General features: G+C 38.5%; 2 protein-coding genes across 2 annotated transcripts; one reads left to right on the top strand and one right to left on the bottom strand.

The window, feature by feature from the left end:
- Positions 1-1,775: 1,775 nt before the first annotated feature.
- c7a (complement component 7a) lies at positions 1,776-7,823 on the top strand. Its single transcript, XM_008418334.2, has 18 exons — positions 1,776-1,875; positions 2,010-2,071; positions 2,200-2,278; positions 2,379-2,520; positions 2,604-2,748; positions 3,052-3,190; positions 3,411-3,554; positions 3,662-3,905; positions 4,404-4,517; positions 4,608-4,774; positions 4,856-5,084; positions 5,189-5,363; positions 5,501-5,588; positions 5,933-6,065; positions 6,143-6,331; positions 6,612-6,711; positions 6,813-6,997; positions 7,094-7,823. The coding sequence occupies exons 1-18, from the start codon at positions 1,840-1,842 to the stop codon at positions 7,276-7,278; spliced, it is 2,556 nt and encodes an 851-aa protein (XP_008416556.1). The 5' UTR covers positions 1,776-1,839; the 3' UTR covers positions 7,279-7,823.
- A 1,065-nt stretch (positions 7,824-8,888) lies between these two features.
- Positions 8,889-18,114, bottom strand: rgs7bpa (regulator of G protein signaling 7 binding protein a). Its single transcript, XM_008418335.2, has 6 exons — positions 17,022-18,114; positions 15,066-15,232; positions 12,421-12,551; positions 11,895-12,036; positions 10,490-10,560; positions 8,889-9,888 (listed from the first exon to the last, which is right to left on the bottom strand). Exons 1-6 carry the CDS (start codon positions 17,169-17,171, stop codon positions 9,797-9,799), a joined length of 753 nt encoding a protein of 250 aa, XP_008416557.1. The 5' UTR covers positions 17,172-18,114; the 3' UTR covers positions 8,889-9,796.
- Between the last annotated feature and the right edge of the window lie 1,254 nt (positions 18,115-19,368).

Genomic DNA, 19,368 nt, shown 5'->3' on the forward strand with positions numbered 1-19,368 from the left:
TATATATATATGCCTTCAGCAGGACCAAGCCTATCATTTTCATAACAACAGACACAGTTTATTTTTGGGGCTAGGACATAAATATATACATTTCCATTAATTAACTGGATCAATTTTGTGCTGTAAAACATTAGTGAATCTGCATCACTAATTTTAGATAAATAGTACATAACCCTAACATTTTTGTGCAGAAAATAAAAAAACTACAATGTGTGCCCATTGCATTTGTTTTAATCTCTTTCCCTTATTTTTTCTCTCTTCCATTTGAAAACTCAAATTGTATATCTAAATTGTAAACAAAACTCTGTCAAAAGTGTACAATTTATGAGATTTTGCAGCACATTTTTAACACCAAGCCTTACATTGATATGACATCCTAAAATTGAAAGCGTAAAAAATGGCTCCGAGAGTTACTTGTCAAAATGATGAGCAGCCAAAATAAGTGCCAGGCAAGACAACCTCGCCTCTCCTGTAGCCTCACTAAAGAAAAATAAATAATATAAAAATCCATTTAGGTCTGAGTATTGCCAGCTAGTGTGTGATGAATATGCACAGTGTGTCACCCTGAATGCACAAATGTAGCCATATTTAGAGACGACTGAGGATAATACAGACAAATATGGCAAATATACCAAGCTGGATAAAAAAAAAAATACCACTGGTTGTCACATAATTAAGCATTTATCTTTTATAATTTATAATTTATAAATGTCAACAGAATGGGTCATCTTTTTTTGAGTTATGCAAAATACAGACAGGTTTTCGTTTAGTTTAGTAATGCACATTTTTTTGACCTCTAAAAGAAAAGCATTTCAGACCTCTGTTGCCCTCCAGTGTTTGTTAAACTAAATCGCAACTAATAATGATATTTATCAATACAATATTTGCAAGTTAGTTTCTTTAAAAAAAATAAAATAAAAAAAAATAAAAATATATATATATATAATGCCAAATTTAATTTAAAATAACTGCAACAACAAAAACCTTCAATATAACAATAAAACAATAACATACAAAACATTAACCTAACTTGTGGTAAAGATAAAAGCTGACACATTAACATTCTTCAGCTTTCACTGGTTCAATTAGCAGCCAAGAGTCAAAACAATTATTTTAGAGCTTCCAGAAGTTAAAAAAAATGTCTGGCTACAATTGTTGCCAGTTGGAGTAAATGGGTTAATGGTGTAATATGTTGCAAGCACCCAAAATTCTGAGTAATAGAGAAAAAAAATTTGAATTACATGTGAATAACATCCTAGAGAGCTATTATACTTTATAATTCAAAAACCTGTAGAGAACTGTAGCCCTAAAGTGGGAACAGACAAGAAACTGTTTTTCAGCTGTTATTCAGTTTAAGTGGTGCTCAGTTTGAAGAGTCAAAAACTCTTTTTAAAATTTAACCCCATCAAACACTTAGGATGATTACCTATGGACTATTTGGATCTGCTAAGGAAACAAATCTTTCTTTAGGCAGATGTTTTATTTTTCGAAGTTATTGTATGTAAAGGGGAAAGTTAAAATAAACACTGGTTTTCTAGAGACCCTGCAAGAACATAGAGACCTTCATTTAAACGACTCCAGATTTCCGTAGTGAGATAATGTTACTGAGTAAACTCGGGATTTGGAAGGAATCCTTGCACAAGCCCTTTGGCTGGAGAAGCCACCAAATTTTTTTTTCATCAAATCCAAAGAAGCACGCACATTCTTCAGAAACAATCCTTCCCCCTTTCTTCCACCCCCACATACTCTTCCTTATGAAATAAACTGAATTCCATGGGGCATCTTCCCAGCAGTGACACTCCCCTTAAATGTACTTGCACAATGTGAAAGCCTTCACACATGCCTCCTGTTTGCTCAGCTTCGAACATCATGAAGGCAAGTATTACTACAATTTTTAGTTCTTGATGGCGGTTCTTGATAAGCATAGATGTTTAGCATTTTAATGTGATCTTAACAAGAATGTGCATTCTTTTCATTTTTTTTTTTTTTTTTTACGATTCTCTTGTTAGAATATTGTGCAACTCTGTGCAACAGTTTCGCTGCTGCTCCTGACCCTGCTCTCGGCCAGAGTGTAAGTTTATTCTACTGTTCACTACAAATCCATGGTGATAAAAAATACAAACATGATGTGTTGCCGGTTTTTTTTTTTCCACTTACCTTCAGTGTTCTGAATTACTAGATTTTAATTATGTTTGTAAGGTTCTGTGTGCAGCATGTTCACTGCCAGTGGGGGCCTTTTGGAAGTTGGTCAGCTTGTGACCCCTGCACCAAATTGCAGGTTAGGAGAAGTTTTAAATAGGCTACTTTTGCTAAGTTGGTTCCCCCATCTGCAAAGGGTTGCAACTCATAAAGTTGATTTTTGTCATTTCGCATCATAGACAAGAAGCCGAGCCATGGCTGTCTACGCTCAGTTTGATGGGAACCCCTGTGATGGGGGCCGCACTGAGACCAGACCCTGTGAAACCACTCAAGCCTGTCCATTGGATGATGGATGCGGAGACAGATTTCGTTGTCGATCAGGTTGCAAATAAACTTGACTTTAAATAAAATACAAAACAAAATACAGTACCCTCTAAATATTGTTTTTTTTCTTTGATCTGCAGGGAAGTGCATTAGCAAGTCTTTGCTGTGTAACGGAGATCAGGACTGTGAAGAAGATGGACTAGATGAGCGGGACTGTCCGGTTCAAAAGTTCATCGCGTGTGAACATACGGTTCCCCCTCCTCAAGTAGAGCTACTTGGGAATGGGTCAGTGAGAAACCTTTGCAGAGACACATTTGCATTTAACCATCTGAAAAAGCACAGCATGCCTATGTATTCCCATGCTTTGTCCTTTTGGACATTTTGTCACTTTATAACCACAAACGTCAGGATTTTACGCAATAGACCAACACAGAGACCACTTACAAAACCATTTACCAATATAATCTTTAAAAAGTGTATCATGCATGCACATTAAGTTGCATTTACACTAATATTCCTAAATAAAATCCAGTCCCACTAATTGTCTTTGAACATCAGCATATATATGTATGTATTTTTCCCCTGTAGGTTTGATGTGGTAACTGGAAAGAGCAGAGGAAGTGTCATCAACACTAAGAGCTTTGGGGGCCAGTGTCGATCTGTCTTTAGTGATGTCCACAAAACCATTTATCGGCTTCCCCTCAGCACGATTCAGTACAACTTCCTGGTTAGTAGAAGAATCAGGGCATTGGTTGGGACGATGGTGGCATTGGTGGTAGGAGTTTGTCCCGCGATTGGTGGGTTGCTGCTGGTTCAATTCCAACTTTGTCTGCCTCCTGTAGCTTGCCATAATCAGTGTGTGGATGAATGACTGAATGTAGTGTGAAGTGCTTGATAAATGCTGTACAAGTACAAACCTTCTACCTTTAATCCTGTTATTTTCTCAGGTTACAGTCCAAAAGGATTTCAGTGATGAGATGTTTACCAGCCAATGGCACTATGCAAAAGATATTGTCAGCAGACAGACAGTATCCGGGACAACAAGTGGACATCGTAATTATGACTTCCATGATAAACATGACACGTCTCAAGTACGTTGGACTCGCATTTTTGCTTTTCAACAGGAAATATTGTTGAAAACTCTAAACTAAACCCATGATTAAAAATGATGTTCATTAAATGTTTTCCTTCTCTATAGACTAGAAGGATTGTGGTGTTAAAGAATGAGATAGAGGTAGCTCAGTTCCAAAGCAACTCTCCTAAGTACCTTCCAATATCCGAGGAGTTTTGGAAGGCCCTGGCCAAGCTCCCCTCTGTTTACGACTACTCAGCCTACAGGAAGATTTTGGAGAGGTTTGGAACACACTACATATCTGAGGGAAGCATGGGGGGCTCCTTGAACTCCATCGTTTCAATCAATGAAGAAACTGAAAATCGCATCAGTAAGGATTTTTAAATACAAAAAAAAAAAGTTTAATAAACATTTATAATTTTTCTCTGAGACCAGTTAAAAGTATGTTAATGGAAATTTTGCTTGATGGTAATTTTGCGGCAGGGTTAAAACACTTGCAATTTGTTTAGGTGACTAAGTTGATTTATATTGACTTTTGGTCTGAAGTAATCACACTTCGTCTGATCACTCATTACAGCAATGTGGAATCAAGCTACGTTTTTTAAAAACATGAATATGACGTCCACTATGGATCTATAATAGCTTCAATTATTTTGGCATAATTTTCTTTTCAAGCCCTCTTTTAATTTTTATTTGCCATGTTCTTCTGAAGCAAATGAAGTTAAGTAGTCTGTCATGAACCTTTGCAGGAATTGGACTGAAAAAAATTGTAAATTAATGAAAAATAAACTTTTTGGAAGAAATTAGAGGTAGTTTAAATTACCTCAAAGGTAATTTGCATTTCCCTCTCTTTGCGTCTGTTTTAAAGAGAGTGAGAGCTTCGACAATCACGAATGTGAAAGGAAAAAACGTTGGATTCTGTTCTTCCCTATCACAAGGGTGGTTTGCACAACATCTAGAGGTTCAAACAGATGGCACAGTGGTAAGACTTTGTTAATCTTTCCAGCTCATAAAGAAATCTAAATATGCTAGAAATGGCCTTTTTCTTATCCATAAAGGTGTTTTGAAACAGGTACCAGCAGATCTGACAATAATGCAAAAGTGGAAGTGCAGGGTGGAGGTCCAACACACATTGCAGCATTAGAGAAAATGCAGCTTGATGATGCAGACAAGAACTGGGAATTGTACTCAAATTGGGCTGACTCAATCAGGTCATTCCCTGTGGTCATAAAGCAAAAGGTGAAGGAAACAATGTCCTACCTTATTTGAAGAAAGGGCTTTTCTCTTTAGTTTGACCCTATAACTCTTTTGTTTTGACAGCTTCGACCTCTTTCAGAACTGGTTAAGGAAGTTCAGTGTTCTGGAGTTAAGAGACTCTTCCTCCGTAAAGCCATAGAACAATACCTGTATGAGAGCCATCCCTGCCACTGCCAGCCCTGCAGAAATAATGGCCTGGCTGTCATGGATGGAGACAAATGCAAATGCATCTGCAAAACTGGCACATCAGGGCTGGCTTGTGAGCAAGGAGTTGAGGCAGAGGGCCAACCAGGTGGCTGTTTGCTTTTCATACAATTTAATTTACTATTTTACAATTGCTTCTAAAATGAAATACTATAAATGCTTTCATTTTTCTCTTGCACCCTTTAAATGAAGGTGTGATCCATGGTAGTTGGTCCTGTTGGTCTGCCTGGTCTTTGTGTTCTGGGGGTCGAAGTTCGCGTAGTCGCTCTTGCTCTAACCCTTCCCCTCAGAACGGCGGCCATCACTGTATCGGAGAATCAACTGAGACCGCTGGCTGTGAAGAACAGGAGGACCTGCAGTACTTACAGTCAGAGCAAACACTAGTTACAATGTGCAATATGAATTCATGTATTTTTAGACGTTCATTAAATGATTGTAATAAGCTAACCTTTTAGGGAGACAATATTTTGTTGAATGCAGATTTTAATTTTAACATTTCCACAGAACCATGGAGCCTCAGTGCTTTGATCAAACTCTCCCAGAACTTCAGAAGTGTGTGACTCCACCCAATCTAGTCAACGGCTACATCCTGGTAAAGATGAAGCTAAATTACTTTACAACGAGGAGCAAAGGAAAAGTGGAACTCGAGCAAATCTTGTAGTGCTGTCCGCATCGAATCTAACCCTTAATCTACTAAGTTCAAGTTGGATGCGTCATTGAACCAATGTCATGTGTAGGCTTGAAAACTATTGCATTACAGTTCAGAAAAATTTAATCTGTAATCCTCTGCAGGTGCTGTCTCCCTTTTTACATTTTGTTGATTGAAACAAACATTTTGGCCCAACTGGAGTCTTTGCCGGACAGCTTCTGTTAATTGCTCCAACATGGATTAACTAAGTAAGCTTATAACCAGAGTTCTCCAATCACATTGCACAGGATCCCAAGGACAACTACTATGTGGGTAACAGAGTGGAATATAGCTGCACCGCCGGATTTTATCTTGTTGGTATCAGCATCCTCCAATGCAATGCTGATCAAACCTGGTCTGCAAACCCTGGGCTCTGCGCAGGTAGCTATATTTGTAATAAATGTGAAGTACAGTATCATAGTTAACTAATGGTTGTATGTTTGTTTTTCCCCTCCTAGTTTCAGTGTGTAAGCTTCCTCCACTTGCTGAGGATGTCGTAGCATCTCCTCTACAGGAGGCTTATCATCTGGGAGACTCCGTTAGCTTGTCCTGTCCACAGGGTCATTCATTAGATGGTGAAACTACGGCTACTTGTGATTCCAGTTTGAATTTTTCTCCAGACCCAGCTCAAACCAGATGCATCCAAGGTATTGTTTAATTTTATCTCATCTGTGCATGCAACTGTTGTCCAGGTTCTTCACCAGTCAAAGCTTTATGGGCTTTATGTGATGAAAAAGCCACCGTTAAAGAAAACTCATATCAAGACAGCCAAAACAGCCAATAGGGTGAATACCTATTATTGGCACCGTATTCAAAACGATGGTAGATTGCTGAGACGTGATACTTTACTACAATTTAAAGTATAGTAGTGCTTTTTACTTATTTTTGTTCTTTACTGTTAATGGGGGGAAAAAATGTATCCCACAGCTGAAAGAAGCCAGAAGCCCACTGCTTCCCCAGCACAATGCAAACAATGGCAGAAGTCATTTAGAGGAAAATGTGTGTGCAGAATGCCTCCTGAGTGCAGGTATATTTGCTGATCTAACCACCACTGTGATCATCTAGCATTTTGCTTGCTAGCTGGCTTAATTTGATGTATATTATTTTTCTTCATTTTATTTTTGTCAGTTCTTCGCTGGAGTTGTGTGCCATAAGTCCATTAGACGGACAGTTTGTTCTCTTGACTGTGTGCAAGATTCAGGCAATCAAATGTATTGGGAAAAACCTTGAGATAGCAGACGACAGCAACTGCAAGTGGCCACAGCTCAGCACCACAGACTGCACCAGATGTCACATGTGGGAAAACTGTGACGGTGAGAACATAGAAGATCACAAACAATTGAAAATCATCTCTGGTATTTTTAGGTTTTCATCAATCATCCCTTTCTATTCTCACACTATTTTGTCAGCCCAAACCAATCAGTGTCGCTGTAAAGACTCTGCAGACTGCTTGAGTCCAGGAGAAAGCGTGTGCATTCGTGTTGGTGAGGATGCAACGGTTGCACCACAAACCATGAGCGAGTGTGAAGCAGGACTTCGACGATGCAAAGGGGAGAAGGTGACGGTTGTCAGTATCCAGCCATGTGCTTCCTAATACCTCCCACTCATGCTATTGTTTATCTGCCTTGTGCTTCAGCGGCATTTGATCACAGTTTCATACTGTGGAAGGGTTGGCTCAGAAATAAAATTTATTAACTTCCAATCGTTTCAACAAGGCAAATGCATGAAATTGCTCCTGAACATCCATCCATGTATCACTATAACTGCTCACTGTAACTGAATGGATGGATGGATGATCCACATGTTGGATCAATCAATGCACTGTGTACTTAATCTGGGATCAGTTCATGTGGGCAGCAGCCTAAGCAGAAGCCCAGATGTTTCTGTTTAAATATTACACATCAGTGGTTAAGTGACTGTTGCATCACGTGTTTCTTTTCCTCATGTTTCAACCCACATAAATGCCTTTTAGATATACCAAGATACTGCATGTAGCATGTTTAGAAACATTGCAAAAGCTTAAAGGGTCAGAGGGAAAACTGACAACTGTATCTTCTTATTTCTTCTTTATTTTGTTCTATTTCCTTTTTTGTTTTGTTCAATAAAATATTTAACTTACATTGTTTAAAGTGCTTTCAATTCCCTGTCGTGAAGCGTTTTTTGTGTATGGTTTATTCCTCACTAATTGACACTTTTAAAGACTCCTGATCAGAATGCATTAAACGGTCTCAAGCAGCTACTCTGAATGTAGTGGCAACATTGCATTTTGATCTGCATGTTCTGTAAACACAGCTGACTGTCATATGAAATTTTAATTCTTTACCTGAGAAAAGAAAATGTAAAAATGTTCCTTAAAATTATCATGTAAACTCCACTGTTGGGATTTAAAACTGAAATATATTTTAAGAGATTTGCTCACTGTATCTGACAGTGTAGAAGCTCCCTGCTGGCAGAACACACTCCTGCTGGCGGTCTATTTCTTCCACTGGCTCGCTGCCGTCTCATGCTGTGAGCCCATGTGTGTCAGTACCTGCTTGAGTCAGACTCGCATAAAAATGATGTACATATGGAGTCGTATTCAATAAATTAGAACATGTGGTTCAGTGAGGTTTCTTTGTCAGAGAACAAGAGTTCTGCCCTCTCATATATAATTAAAGCGTCAAATTAATTTTCTCAGGAAAATAAAAATAAAGTGTGTCTATACACATAGCATAGGCACTTAATAATTAGTCTGGGCTTCTTCTGTAAAAACTACTGCATCAAGGCAACATTGTGAGGACTTCATCAGTCTGTGGCACTGTTAAAGTATTAAGGAAGTCCAGCCTTCAGCTTATCTGCATTATTTACTTGGCTTTCTCCAGATCGCTGATGCATGTCATCTGTGAACAAGGAACCTGAGCAAAATAAGTCCAGATAGAAAAACTAAAACAATGCAAATAAGTATGCATAACAAAACAAAGGAATTTTCCAGTAACACAATTACATAAAAAAATACCCTAAGGGTCATGACAGCATCTAATCAGTCAGATGCCATTATGTATATATCAACAGAAATGTGCAGTTACTTTTGTAGCAAAATGACATATGATACATATATTCTGTCCATGTATTTGTGTTCACAATAAACCCCTTTCAATTTTGTTTCTCTGTCTCCACCCTATGGACACTTTGATGTATTACTTGTAAGACAAGTGTGACACACCATTTAAGTGGTTTCAATAACAAAGTTTTATTAACAATGTAAAATGACCTATTACAGCTTTTATTATCACATTCTCCTTTTCCATTATACCTCAGTTAGTACAAGATCCTCCCTCATTTACTACCCCAACACAGCTTCTCTATGCTAACCACCTCCAGCTTTGAAAATAATTAAGAGCCTTGCGTAAAGAGTATGTGTATGTACAAGTCTAACGTCTTTATAGATAGATATTGTGTGCAAAGAAGTTTTTCTTTGAATAATGTCTCATATATTCCATTTTGAAGCTGGATAGTTTAAGTTGAGTACAGGTTCTTGGTTTATGGAAGACTAAATTAAGTACAGTAAGAACAAAAACAGCAAGGAACAGAAAACAGAGACTGTAATACACAACAACTTTTCTGCACAAACCTGTCATCTAATATTCGACAAAGGCGACCCACCATCTCCGGGAGTGTGGCCTTTAATTCTTCAAATCGCTTTTAGTCATATCACATTATTTCTGACAACACAGACATTTAAATTCCCTTTTTTTGAAACATGAATCCTTACTTCACTCATTCGGGACTGTGGTATTAATCAAACAATGACATTGTTTCATGTAAGCTCACATTCTTTTTTTTTTCTTTTTTTTTCAAATTAGACAAGCAGCTGATTTATTTACTAAAAAAAAGAAAAGAAAAAAGGCTTCTGCAAAATATCTTAAAATATATGATTATGGTGATTTATTTTTATTACATTGCAGTTACAATTCTCCTTTGTATTACAAAATAAAATTATAAAATGGGCAGCCTTTAAAAAAAAGAGAATACATTTGAAAGTGGCAGTAGTAGATCGGTGGGAGACACGAGTGGTGACAGACAGTGGGTGATGGTGTCTTTGTTGTCGCCTCCTATGTTAGAAGGTGGGGACTTTAGCTGGTTACCAGACAACAGAGCCCAAAGAAACGCCTTTTCCTCTGTCGGACAAGAGGGTAGGGAGTCAGGTTCAGCAAGCTGCTGTCATCTGGAGAAAAAACAAAGGCAAAATAAATGAACATAAACACATTTAATTGTTACCTAGACTAATTAGTTTATGGGAGATAGTCGAAGTGATCATAAATGTCTAGGTATTATAACTTCAAAAAAAAAAACAAGTTAAAAATCTCATTACAGTTACATAATCTTGAAGTGGAAATGTTATATTTTGTAGATTGTGATGAATCCTGAGTCGTCTCTTATGCTTTATTTTCTGAAACTTACTGTGTAGGTTCACTACAGGCTTTATGTCTGGGAACTGAGATGACTGAGAATTAAGGACATGGATTTCGTGAGGCAGCCCACAGCATCATGGATATGCTCTGGTATATAGTCACACAAACTATACCATGGTTGTATTTGGCATATTTTTGTATGCAATATATACTGTAAATATATATTTACACACCATACAGTTTTGTATATAGCATACATATGTACCATTTGTATACAATGTAGGTAAGGAAATCCCAACTTTCTTTACATATTGGGACTTTTCAAGATTAAATGGATAGCATTTTTCTTTTTCTTTTCTACTGAATAAAACTTGGTGTCCATATGCCTTAAATGAGGCGTACTCTTTCCCTTACCTTGGTTCTTCAGTGGTAAAGGCATTGTCTCCCTGAGTTTACTTAGAAGATTCTTCATATCTCTCATGTCCCTGTAAAAATACAAAAGTTTGAGTAACTGAAATGTGGAACTTAAAATTGAGTTTGAGCGGCGTTTGAATTTGAACGATTCTGGTTCCAATTATGATTCCAGTTCCAAACTATTCTCAATTCCGATTCTGTTTAGAGACAGAGTAAAAAAAGTCAACATGGTTCAAAGGAGCTACATATAACCATTTGTTTGGTTAAAATAGTCTCAACTTCTCAATTTTTACTTTTCATAAACTTCACTAGGAATTATTTCCTTGAACTACTTCCAACTCTATAAATATCACACACATGTACTTGAAAATACAGTAAATGTTTTGAATTCTTTTCACCGGGGTGAACTTTTACACATATGTCTCTGATGCTGCAGGTTACTGAGCTCCTGCTGATGGTGCAGAAAATCAAACAAACAAAAAAAAAACAACTTCAAAACACAGAGTCCAAAACTGTGAATGGAGTCAGGCAGTCCTGTGCTATAGGCTGGATAGTCAAAGCCGGAGGAGGAAGCAGCAGCAAAGGAAGTTTGATGCAGTACCTCAAAGACAGACCACTCTATTATTCCAAACCATGTCTCCGTTATCTCATTATGGTCGTTCTCTCTCCTTTGTACAATATATTTTGGCTGCAAATGCTGAATGGGCCAGACTGGACAGCTCTTTTATTAAAGTGAAGCCACACTCATGTTTTGTTCAATTCTCGAGACCCAACCCAACTTAAAATAGCCTCCAGTTTTCTTCAGTTTCCTTCATTCACATCAAGTTGAGGTTTTGAACACCTACTAAAAATTTGTTGGCAGAAATTGCAATTTTAGTCAATTTTACTGAACATTTTAAATAAAAGATTTTCTTCAGTTTTTATTGTGTATCTTCATCAGCTGTGGATTTGACTACATTGTTAAAATGAATATTCAACATCCATAAAAACATCTGCTGATTTCTCTATGACTATAACTGGACAAAGATTTTAGAGATAGTTCTGAAAAAAGATCCAGTGAGCATGAACCACTTCTTTGCAGTATTATAAATACTGAAAAGAAGTATTTATAATAGTAGTTAATATATTTTTTCGATGAGACTTTTCATAGGGTAGACTTTATCAGCTTGCTCCTTGTGTAAAACAGGTCTCCCACAAAACAACTTTATATAATGTCTTTGAAAACCTGTTTCTCATTCACATTTAAACTAAATAGTTAAGCAAAAATGATCACAGGGCTGCTTTGTATATGTTTTCGAGCATTATTTCTTTACTTTTAGTGTCTAAATGTTAGGAGAGCTCTGAAGACCTGAGTAAAAAAGCATAAAACATTCAGGTTGTTCTCAGAAAACATTTTTCAACCTACTTTTCAATGTTTTCTATATCAGTGGCCACTAGCCAGCAGAGCTGAGGACAATCAGTGGGTGAAGAAGAGGTGTCCTCCAGGATGGGGATGTCAGAATCTTCAGTCTTACTGTCGATTCCAGGAGGACAACATGAATCTTTACCTAAAGCACAAAGACAATAAGTTTGATACAATTTATTTAATATCCAAAATGTAAAAAATCTGAAAATGAGAAAGCCGATGAACAAAAGTCTGCAATCTGATCCCTTATCATTTATCACCTTTAGCTTCTATTAACTTCTGGCTAAGTTAAAGGTTAACTAACTAAACCTTCAGTTAAGTTAATGTAACATAAGCTAAAGGTGGTAATTGGTACAAACATAAATAAAGCTACAAAATCCTCTGATCTGCACACAGCCATTCATTCTGAAATACTAAATAATATATTTGCTTCATGCTTTATGGTTAATCATTTCAAGTTTTTTTTTTTTCTTTAAACTTGATTTTATGTTACCCATAAACCGCCATGCAGTCTATGTGCATTAACCTTTTCTATGGAGCTGCAGGGATCCCAGCAGGCAGACAGATTTCAGCATCTCTGTGATGTACATCTCCAGACAGCACTGCAGCTGGATGAAAAGCCTGCAGATCTCAGGGTGGATTTCCCCGTCCTCTGGCCTGAAATGGCAAATAGTGAAAGCAAAAGAACATTATTGGCTACAGCCGACAGTTATGCCATTTTAAAGGTCTTGGATCAATATGTTTATGGGAACTCTATGGTATTCTGTAACATAAAGCAGTAAGTATAGCCTCCAAAAAAGGTGATATTAAACCAAGATTAGTAACAATCAATGGCTAAATATGTCAGCATTCGTAAAGCTAAAGCACCAAACCCGTTAATGAAAGGTTTTAGAAATATTGAAAGATGAGAAATGTAATGATCTAAGAATCAAACAAGCTAAATTTATATTTCTCTAGTAAAATGCTAATTATAGTGCAAGCTCATTAAGGGATTTTACAGACCTAATAGTCTGCCAATCACAGGCAGGCAAGGATATGGGCTGTATTAGAACAATAAACTTAATACTGGGGTCTTTCCAGCATTCAATGGGCATTGGCAACGACATTGAACTACAGACATCCTCTCCTCTCACCCACTACTGGCTGCAATCTTTCCAATTGTTGTTTAAGTAAGTTTGATGGTGCCAAGGCAGCTGGCATCTTACCCCTCAGAGGATCTTAAAATCCCCCTCATCCACTGGCACAAGTATTGAAGGGAACCTCTCGTCAAACTAGGTCTTTTCAGCTTTCTGTTGCGACTATTTCTCCAGATTTGTTTTAAAGTGTACATGTATAATAAAAATGTACTCTGAGCCAACAAAGAGGAAACTAATTTAAACTGTAACCACTTAGCATGGATGTTTCCTATACTGCATCCATGATAATTTTAGAAAAAAAAAAGATACCAAAGTATTGTATTATAATGACCACTTAGGAGCGAGGAAAATAAGCAAAGCCATTCCTTAGAGAAATCACAGAACAAAGAAACAGCCAATAAAATTAAGACAGAACTAAGCATAAAATGTATTAAAAGCATGGGGCGAAAAAAAAAATCATTGGATTTACACCATTGATAATATCTTCTCAAATATTCATCGAGCGAAGCATCCCACTGCCACTCCACTTTGTGCATTAGCCACAGCTAAATGGAAGTGATCGGTTACAGCGTGGTGTGGTGATCGTTTCCTGGAAAAGCTCTTCCGCTTGCAAATTACAGATGATTTTTAAAAGCTGATCTCATGTTTTGTTTATCCCTCAAACTCAGTATGTTTAATGGAGTGGGCTACTGCTTGCATGTTTATAGAGCAGAGGCGGCTCAAGATTGTCCTGGGTCCTGACCAGAATTTAAGTCAGGGCTTCGTTTCCACTAAAGCCCATCATCCCAACACAGGAGCAATACATTTTTGTTTTAGTTTTTACAAGCTTGATTATTTGTGTGTCAACAGCCTTAAATTTTGTGGTTTAATATTAAGTCGGGAGGAAAATTAACTTTATAACAAAATGTTTTTGTTTGCCACCCATCTTTTAGCTAAGACGTCCCAACACGTGTATATTATTACTCTTTTTTATTCTTTACACAGGCCTTGTATTAGTTTTACAACTGATATTAAAGTTAGATTTTTATTCATTTATTTTTTTATCTATTAATGGCCTCAGACCTTATTTAACTGGACTTTTAAGAGTTTGTTTGAGTGGCATATCCTTCAGGTCATTCGGACATCTTTTGTTGGATGTCCCAAGGACTGAGCTTACACTATGGGATGGTGGCACCCATGACCAGAAATTAACTTTCTTTTTTGATTTTTGTGCTACTGCTGAACCAGGGCTTTTCAAAAGCTAATTAAAGATGCATTTACTCAGATAGGCTATTAAGCACAAACCTTTTAAACATTTTGTTTTTTTGTGTTGCCTTTTTAAACATTCATTTATTGTTATGCTTAATTGGATGTTTACAGCCCCTCATAAATCAATCAATGAAATAATTACAGTCTGTTTTTTTTTTAAACTGCAATTATTTTTCATCTTACTGTTATTGTGGTCTAAAGTAGAAGTCCCCAACCCTGATCCTCAGTCCTGCATGTTTTGGATGTTTTTGTTGCTGCACACCTGGCTCACATGAATGGGTGATTAACAATTTGAGAAACACTTTTGCATGGAAAACAGAGACAGCCATAGTGTGTAAAATAAAGAAGCTCCTTCTCTTATGTACATTAAGGTAGTGCAGTTTTAAAAATACAGTTTGCAAACTAGAAACAGAATTTATCTTCAGCTGGCAACTACAGGCTCTACCTGTCTTCTGAAATTTTTATCCTAAAATTTTTAAACTGCTTTTATATGTGTGTTTAGTTTTTAGAAAACATGACAATAAATTTGATGTTTTCATATCTGTAGTCAGTGTGAGATGTCTAGCACATCTACAGGCCAGAGGGACCCAAAAGCAGCTGCTTAGTTCAGTTATGCCTTATCCTGTCTCTGTTACAGAGGCTGAGGTAAACGAAACAAGCCGGCCAACAATCTTGACGCTTGTGCAAACAAGGGGTTTGTTTTGAAGAAAAAAAAGTAAACCACTTTCCAAATTCTGACAGTGTGGCGCGTCGTGATCGTTTTCAGCACCATGGACAGAAAACTCACCCTGAAATCAAGGAGAGACTCTGGTGTGCTGCCCTGGCCATTTCGCAGCCTTTGGTTCGGGTCTTCAGCATGTCGGCCCGCAAAGTAGGACAGTCAACAGTGATTTCACCGATGGAGATGACCAGTTCACGGTACAAAGCCACAAGTGTGTTGAATTCTTGGACGATCTGAGTTAAATTGAGACAAAAAGGATCACGAAAATTAATCTGAGCGTCAAGTGACACATTAAACAGCAGCACATCAGAATGGTGACAAAAAATATTTCCTTGACTGTGATCTCCTAACACACTAAGGTGGTGCCAGGGGGGACACTTCCCATACCACAAAACCCCTCCATCCAGACAGGCAAATCGTTTTATGAAGGAATTAAAGGAAAGAGTGCATAGTTGTTTGCTAAGTTGATCTCTGCATTGTCCTATTCGTGATGTATGCCAGTGAACCTCAACCCTGGTCCTCAGGGCCCACTGTCAGCATGTTTTAAATGCCTCTCCACTCCAGCACAGCTGACTCAAATTACTTTTTTTGTATGCCTGCAATTGTTACAGAAGCCTGTTAATCAACAATTTGTTTAAGCTAGGTGTGCAGTAGCAGGGAAACCCCTAAAACAGGATTGGGGACCTTTGCTGCATCCTCCCAATTACAGGCAGCCACCTCGCATCTCCAACCCTAAAATGGATAGACGATGCGATGGATGGACGGTTATTTTATAAATTTCCAAAAGAAGTTTTAAAAAGCAAGCTTAAGTTTGCGTGATTTGCATTGGTGGATTTTTATTCCAATATGCAACAATTTGAAAAATATGACATTGTGACCCCACATTTAGCCATACGCTCCACCCCAAGTACAGATGTAAAACAACAGCACCTATAAGCAAATGCTCCTCTGCTCCTTGTTTTTTATAAACATCTATTTTCATGACCATGTTACAGCACTGCATTCAGGTCTGGCATAGTTACTACAAGATTTTGGTCGCTTTTTTGTATATGGGTGCAGACATGCTAGGAAATTATATTGTGATTTAAAAAAAAAAAACCTTTCAACAAGAGGTTATTTCAGAAAAAAACTGTGTTGTTTGGATAGTATAAACCTTGAAGGTAATGTGTTCGTTACTATTAATCTGAAATCTGCATCAACACTATAACATTGTGGGAGTGGGGCAGCAAAACTGACTCATGGACCAGCACCTCCTTGAGAAAACTTGTGCTCCTGTCCTGTTACTGCAGCAGAAAAGTCTGAGATGTTAAACGCGAGCAGCGGTGGAAAACGAAGAGCAACTAAACCCAGCAAGGGGAGCTGCAGTATGCAAACGAAAAAAATGTGCAGACTTGTACATCTGCAGTTACAAAGTCAGGAAAACGTGACTGAAGATTTGTGAAGCATCGCCATTAGAACAGCCTATATAGACAAGAGTGAGTGAACCCATATATAATATATATTTTTGGGGGGTGAACTCGTGTTTTATTTAATTTGGTTGCCTGAATAAATAAGATTGGTGAGCGTATTGGGGCACAGGTATTTTTGCTCGTGTTGTACATCCTGCCTGAAAACGAGAAGACTGCATGACGATCGGTGATGTATGGCAAAGGCTTGATCATTTCTGTTAAAACACAAGGCAGATGTGCCATGATTATGAACATCTGCTCATATGTTCATGTAATTCAATCATTTCTTTAAAATTCTCATCAAATCAGCTCCAAATCATAAGCACCTATCTCTTTTCCACACTCTAAATGCAAATCACACAGTCCGTCTGCACGCCGAGGTGTTCTGTTTGGCTTAAGTGTAAATGCATACGGCTATTTTTAGGCAGACCTGGGCAAAGTCACTCATTTTTGCGTGCTAGATGCGCAGGATATTCAATTGTCAAACAGCAAAAGAAATCTTGGCACTCTTCTTTTTTTTTTTTTTTTTTGAAATCAGAGGCGGCTCTCAGACACTGACGTGCCGCAGACCTACCATTCTGCAGTCGGCCACGGCGCGCTGGGCTTTGCGGGTACTCTCGGTGCTCTCCCTCCGCTGCGGGTCTCGGCACGGAGGCTTGCCGATCTGGAAGATGTTCCCGGCGGATCTGGGGCGGTTTTTGCGCCCATTCGATGCAGAACTCATGCATACACATCCACGATTAAAACAGCCCCAAAACGGAACGATTCTGTCCGACTCGAGCCACAAATATTTCTAATGATTAAAAACTCCTCCACCGCTGTTCCCCTTCTACCTCACCACCATGCACCCTTTACCTTAGTCACCTTATTCTCTCCTTATAGACTCAGTTCACCTTCGACAACTGAAGCTCGATTTATTCTTATTGCTCTTTGTCGCTACCTTTATTTATTGTAAGGGAGGGAGGGGGGGGGGGGAAATCCCAGACGAGCCTAAGGGCGCAGGAAAAGTAGAGGATGAGCGCCTGTGGCTCCTCTCCGCATTGCCTTGACTGCGTCGGGGCTCAAGTCACCTTCACTCCCGCGCCGCTATAAAGGTGTATAACGAGGACTCTTCACACCCGGCTAGGAGTCCAGTTTGCAGAAGCGTCCTTTCTGACGCACAGATGTCAGATCGCATTCACGGATGGTCTCCAAATGCAACCATTTTTTATGATTGCGCGTTTCCATCAAGCACCGGGCGATTAAAAAATATTTTTTTCTTCTGTTCTATGCGGACCAAATAACGCCGTCTGCGTGCGCTGAGAATAGAAGTCGCAGCCTACACTTTGAGCTTCTGTGTAGGAGAAAATATGAAACTGATCCCTGGCGTCGGAGTTCCAGTCCGGCTCCGAGTGTCTTTTTTTTCTTCTTCTTCTTCTTCTTCTTCTTTGAGTGCTTCCTGCCAGTCGGGCGGGCCTATCTCTAACCTTGGAGAGGCAGAACGAAGATGAGCACTTGCTACAGGCCTGACGTGGCTCTGTGGTTGGCAACACTGCGCACCCGTGGGACGGGAATACTAATAGGGCCCGTTAACCAGACTTTAGCAAACCTTGAAAATGAAGATTATTGTCCTATCAAAAACGCTGCGAGCTCTGTGAGGACTGAACTTGATCACTATAAACTTTTAAACTGAGCCGACATGTACTTTTTGTGCTGTGATCTACAGGTGCAACTCTGTAATTTGGAATATCATCAAATGTCATAGAGTTACGCCCTCCATAGGGAGGGCATTGAACAGATGCACATGGCTGCACAGACTGATTGCTCACAGGTTGCTTGATCCGGATGCATTAATGGAAGGTTGAGTGGAAGGAAAAAGGGAGATGAAAATGTGCAGAAGCAACAGGAGTAATCAAAAATCTTCAAAAATATGGTGACATAAAACCCATGTAAGAGTAGGTGAGAGTTACTGTATACTATCTTTACATTCAAAAGTTGAATTTCCCAAGTTCCAAATCAAAAAAGCAGTGAGAAGGTTTGGTAATACTTAAATTCTGACTCGGAAAGTTGGAACTCGCCAAGCAACCTCAAGGCTGATTTTTTATTTTATTGCATAACCCCTAACCCTATCTATCTGAAATATAATGAGGGAGGCCAATAAAACCAAATTATTACCATTACATTTGTATCTCTTGTGATATTTTTTTCAGGTCCTAACTCTGATTCCCAAAAACCTAATATTGCTTCCTGTGGACTCTTCTCAGTGACGCATGGGTTACCACACACATGCATACCCATAACACTGGGTAAGGCTTCCTTGCGTTCCTCAAATCCCGAACCAGATGTTGGAATCATCTTAGGAAGAAAAGTATCTGGCTCGTTGACTGTACAGTACAAGCATAATAACGGAAAACTGAATGGAGGGATTTTGGTAGATTTTGGGGAGGTTCTAACTTTGAGTGTGACAGGTGTGTGGCAGTTCTACACACATGGAGAAGTACCATTCTGCAGCCTTGACTTCTCTCTCCAGGTGTATTTACAACAAATCACATCTCACAATTCACATGGTATCATCAGAAACCCTTTTGGATTATTTAGCTACAATGATCAAAATGTTAAGCTAAGCTTACTCATGTGTCCTAAACATCTTCAGGAAACAAGAGGAAAAAATCCAGTTGCCTTCTACTTACTGTAATTCTGTAAAGATCACCATGTCCTGGATGACAGAGAATCTTCTCCAGTCTGCTTGCGGTGAAGCCTTAACTTGTATCCCCAGGCAACTTACACCTGTTGTTAAGGTGAGCCTGTTGTTAAGAGTTATCTTTTTAGGAGGGTGTGAATATTGTTTAGGGAAAGTGTTGCTGTGATAATCTCACAGAATATTGTGAGTATTAATCCAGAGGTTGTGGTGTCTATCCAAGTCGGAGAAAGTTATGGAGAGA

Source organism: Poecilia reticulata, linkage group LG9 (assembly GCF_000633615.1).
Source record: "Poecilia reticulata strain Guanapo linkage group LG9, Guppy_female_1.0+MT, whole genome shotgun sequence".
NCBI lineage: Eukaryota > Metazoa > Chordata > Actinopteri > Cyprinodontiformes > Poeciliidae > Poecilia > Poecilia reticulata.

Excerpts from the sequence above, each read along its gene's own strand:
- c7a (XM_008418334.2), top strand. The coding sequence starts at position 1,840 with ATGCCTCCTGTTTGCTCAGCTTCGAACATCATGAAG. Across the intron at positions 5,085-5,188 it reads TGAGGCAGAGGGCCAACCAG|GTGTGATCCATGGTAGTTGG; the intron begins GTGGCTGTTTGC and ends CTTTAAATGAAG. Across the intron at positions 6,066-6,142 it reads AAACCCTGGGCTCTGCGCAG|TTTCAGTGTGTAAGCTTCCT; the intron begins GTAGCTATATTT and ends TTCCCCTCCTAG.
- rgs7bpa (XM_008418335.2), bottom strand. The coding sequence starts at position 17,171 with ATGAGTTCTGCATCGAATGGGCGCAAAAACCGCCCCAGATCCGCCGGG. Across the intron at positions 12,552-15,065 it reads AGTCTCTCCTTGATTTCAGG|GCCAGAGGACGGGGAAATCC; the intron begins GTGAGTTTTCTG and ends TTGCCATTTCAG. Across the intron at positions 10,561-11,894 it reads GATATAGAAAACATTGAAAA|GGACATGAGAGATATGAAGA; the intron begins GTAGGTTGAAAA and ends GTATTTTTACAG.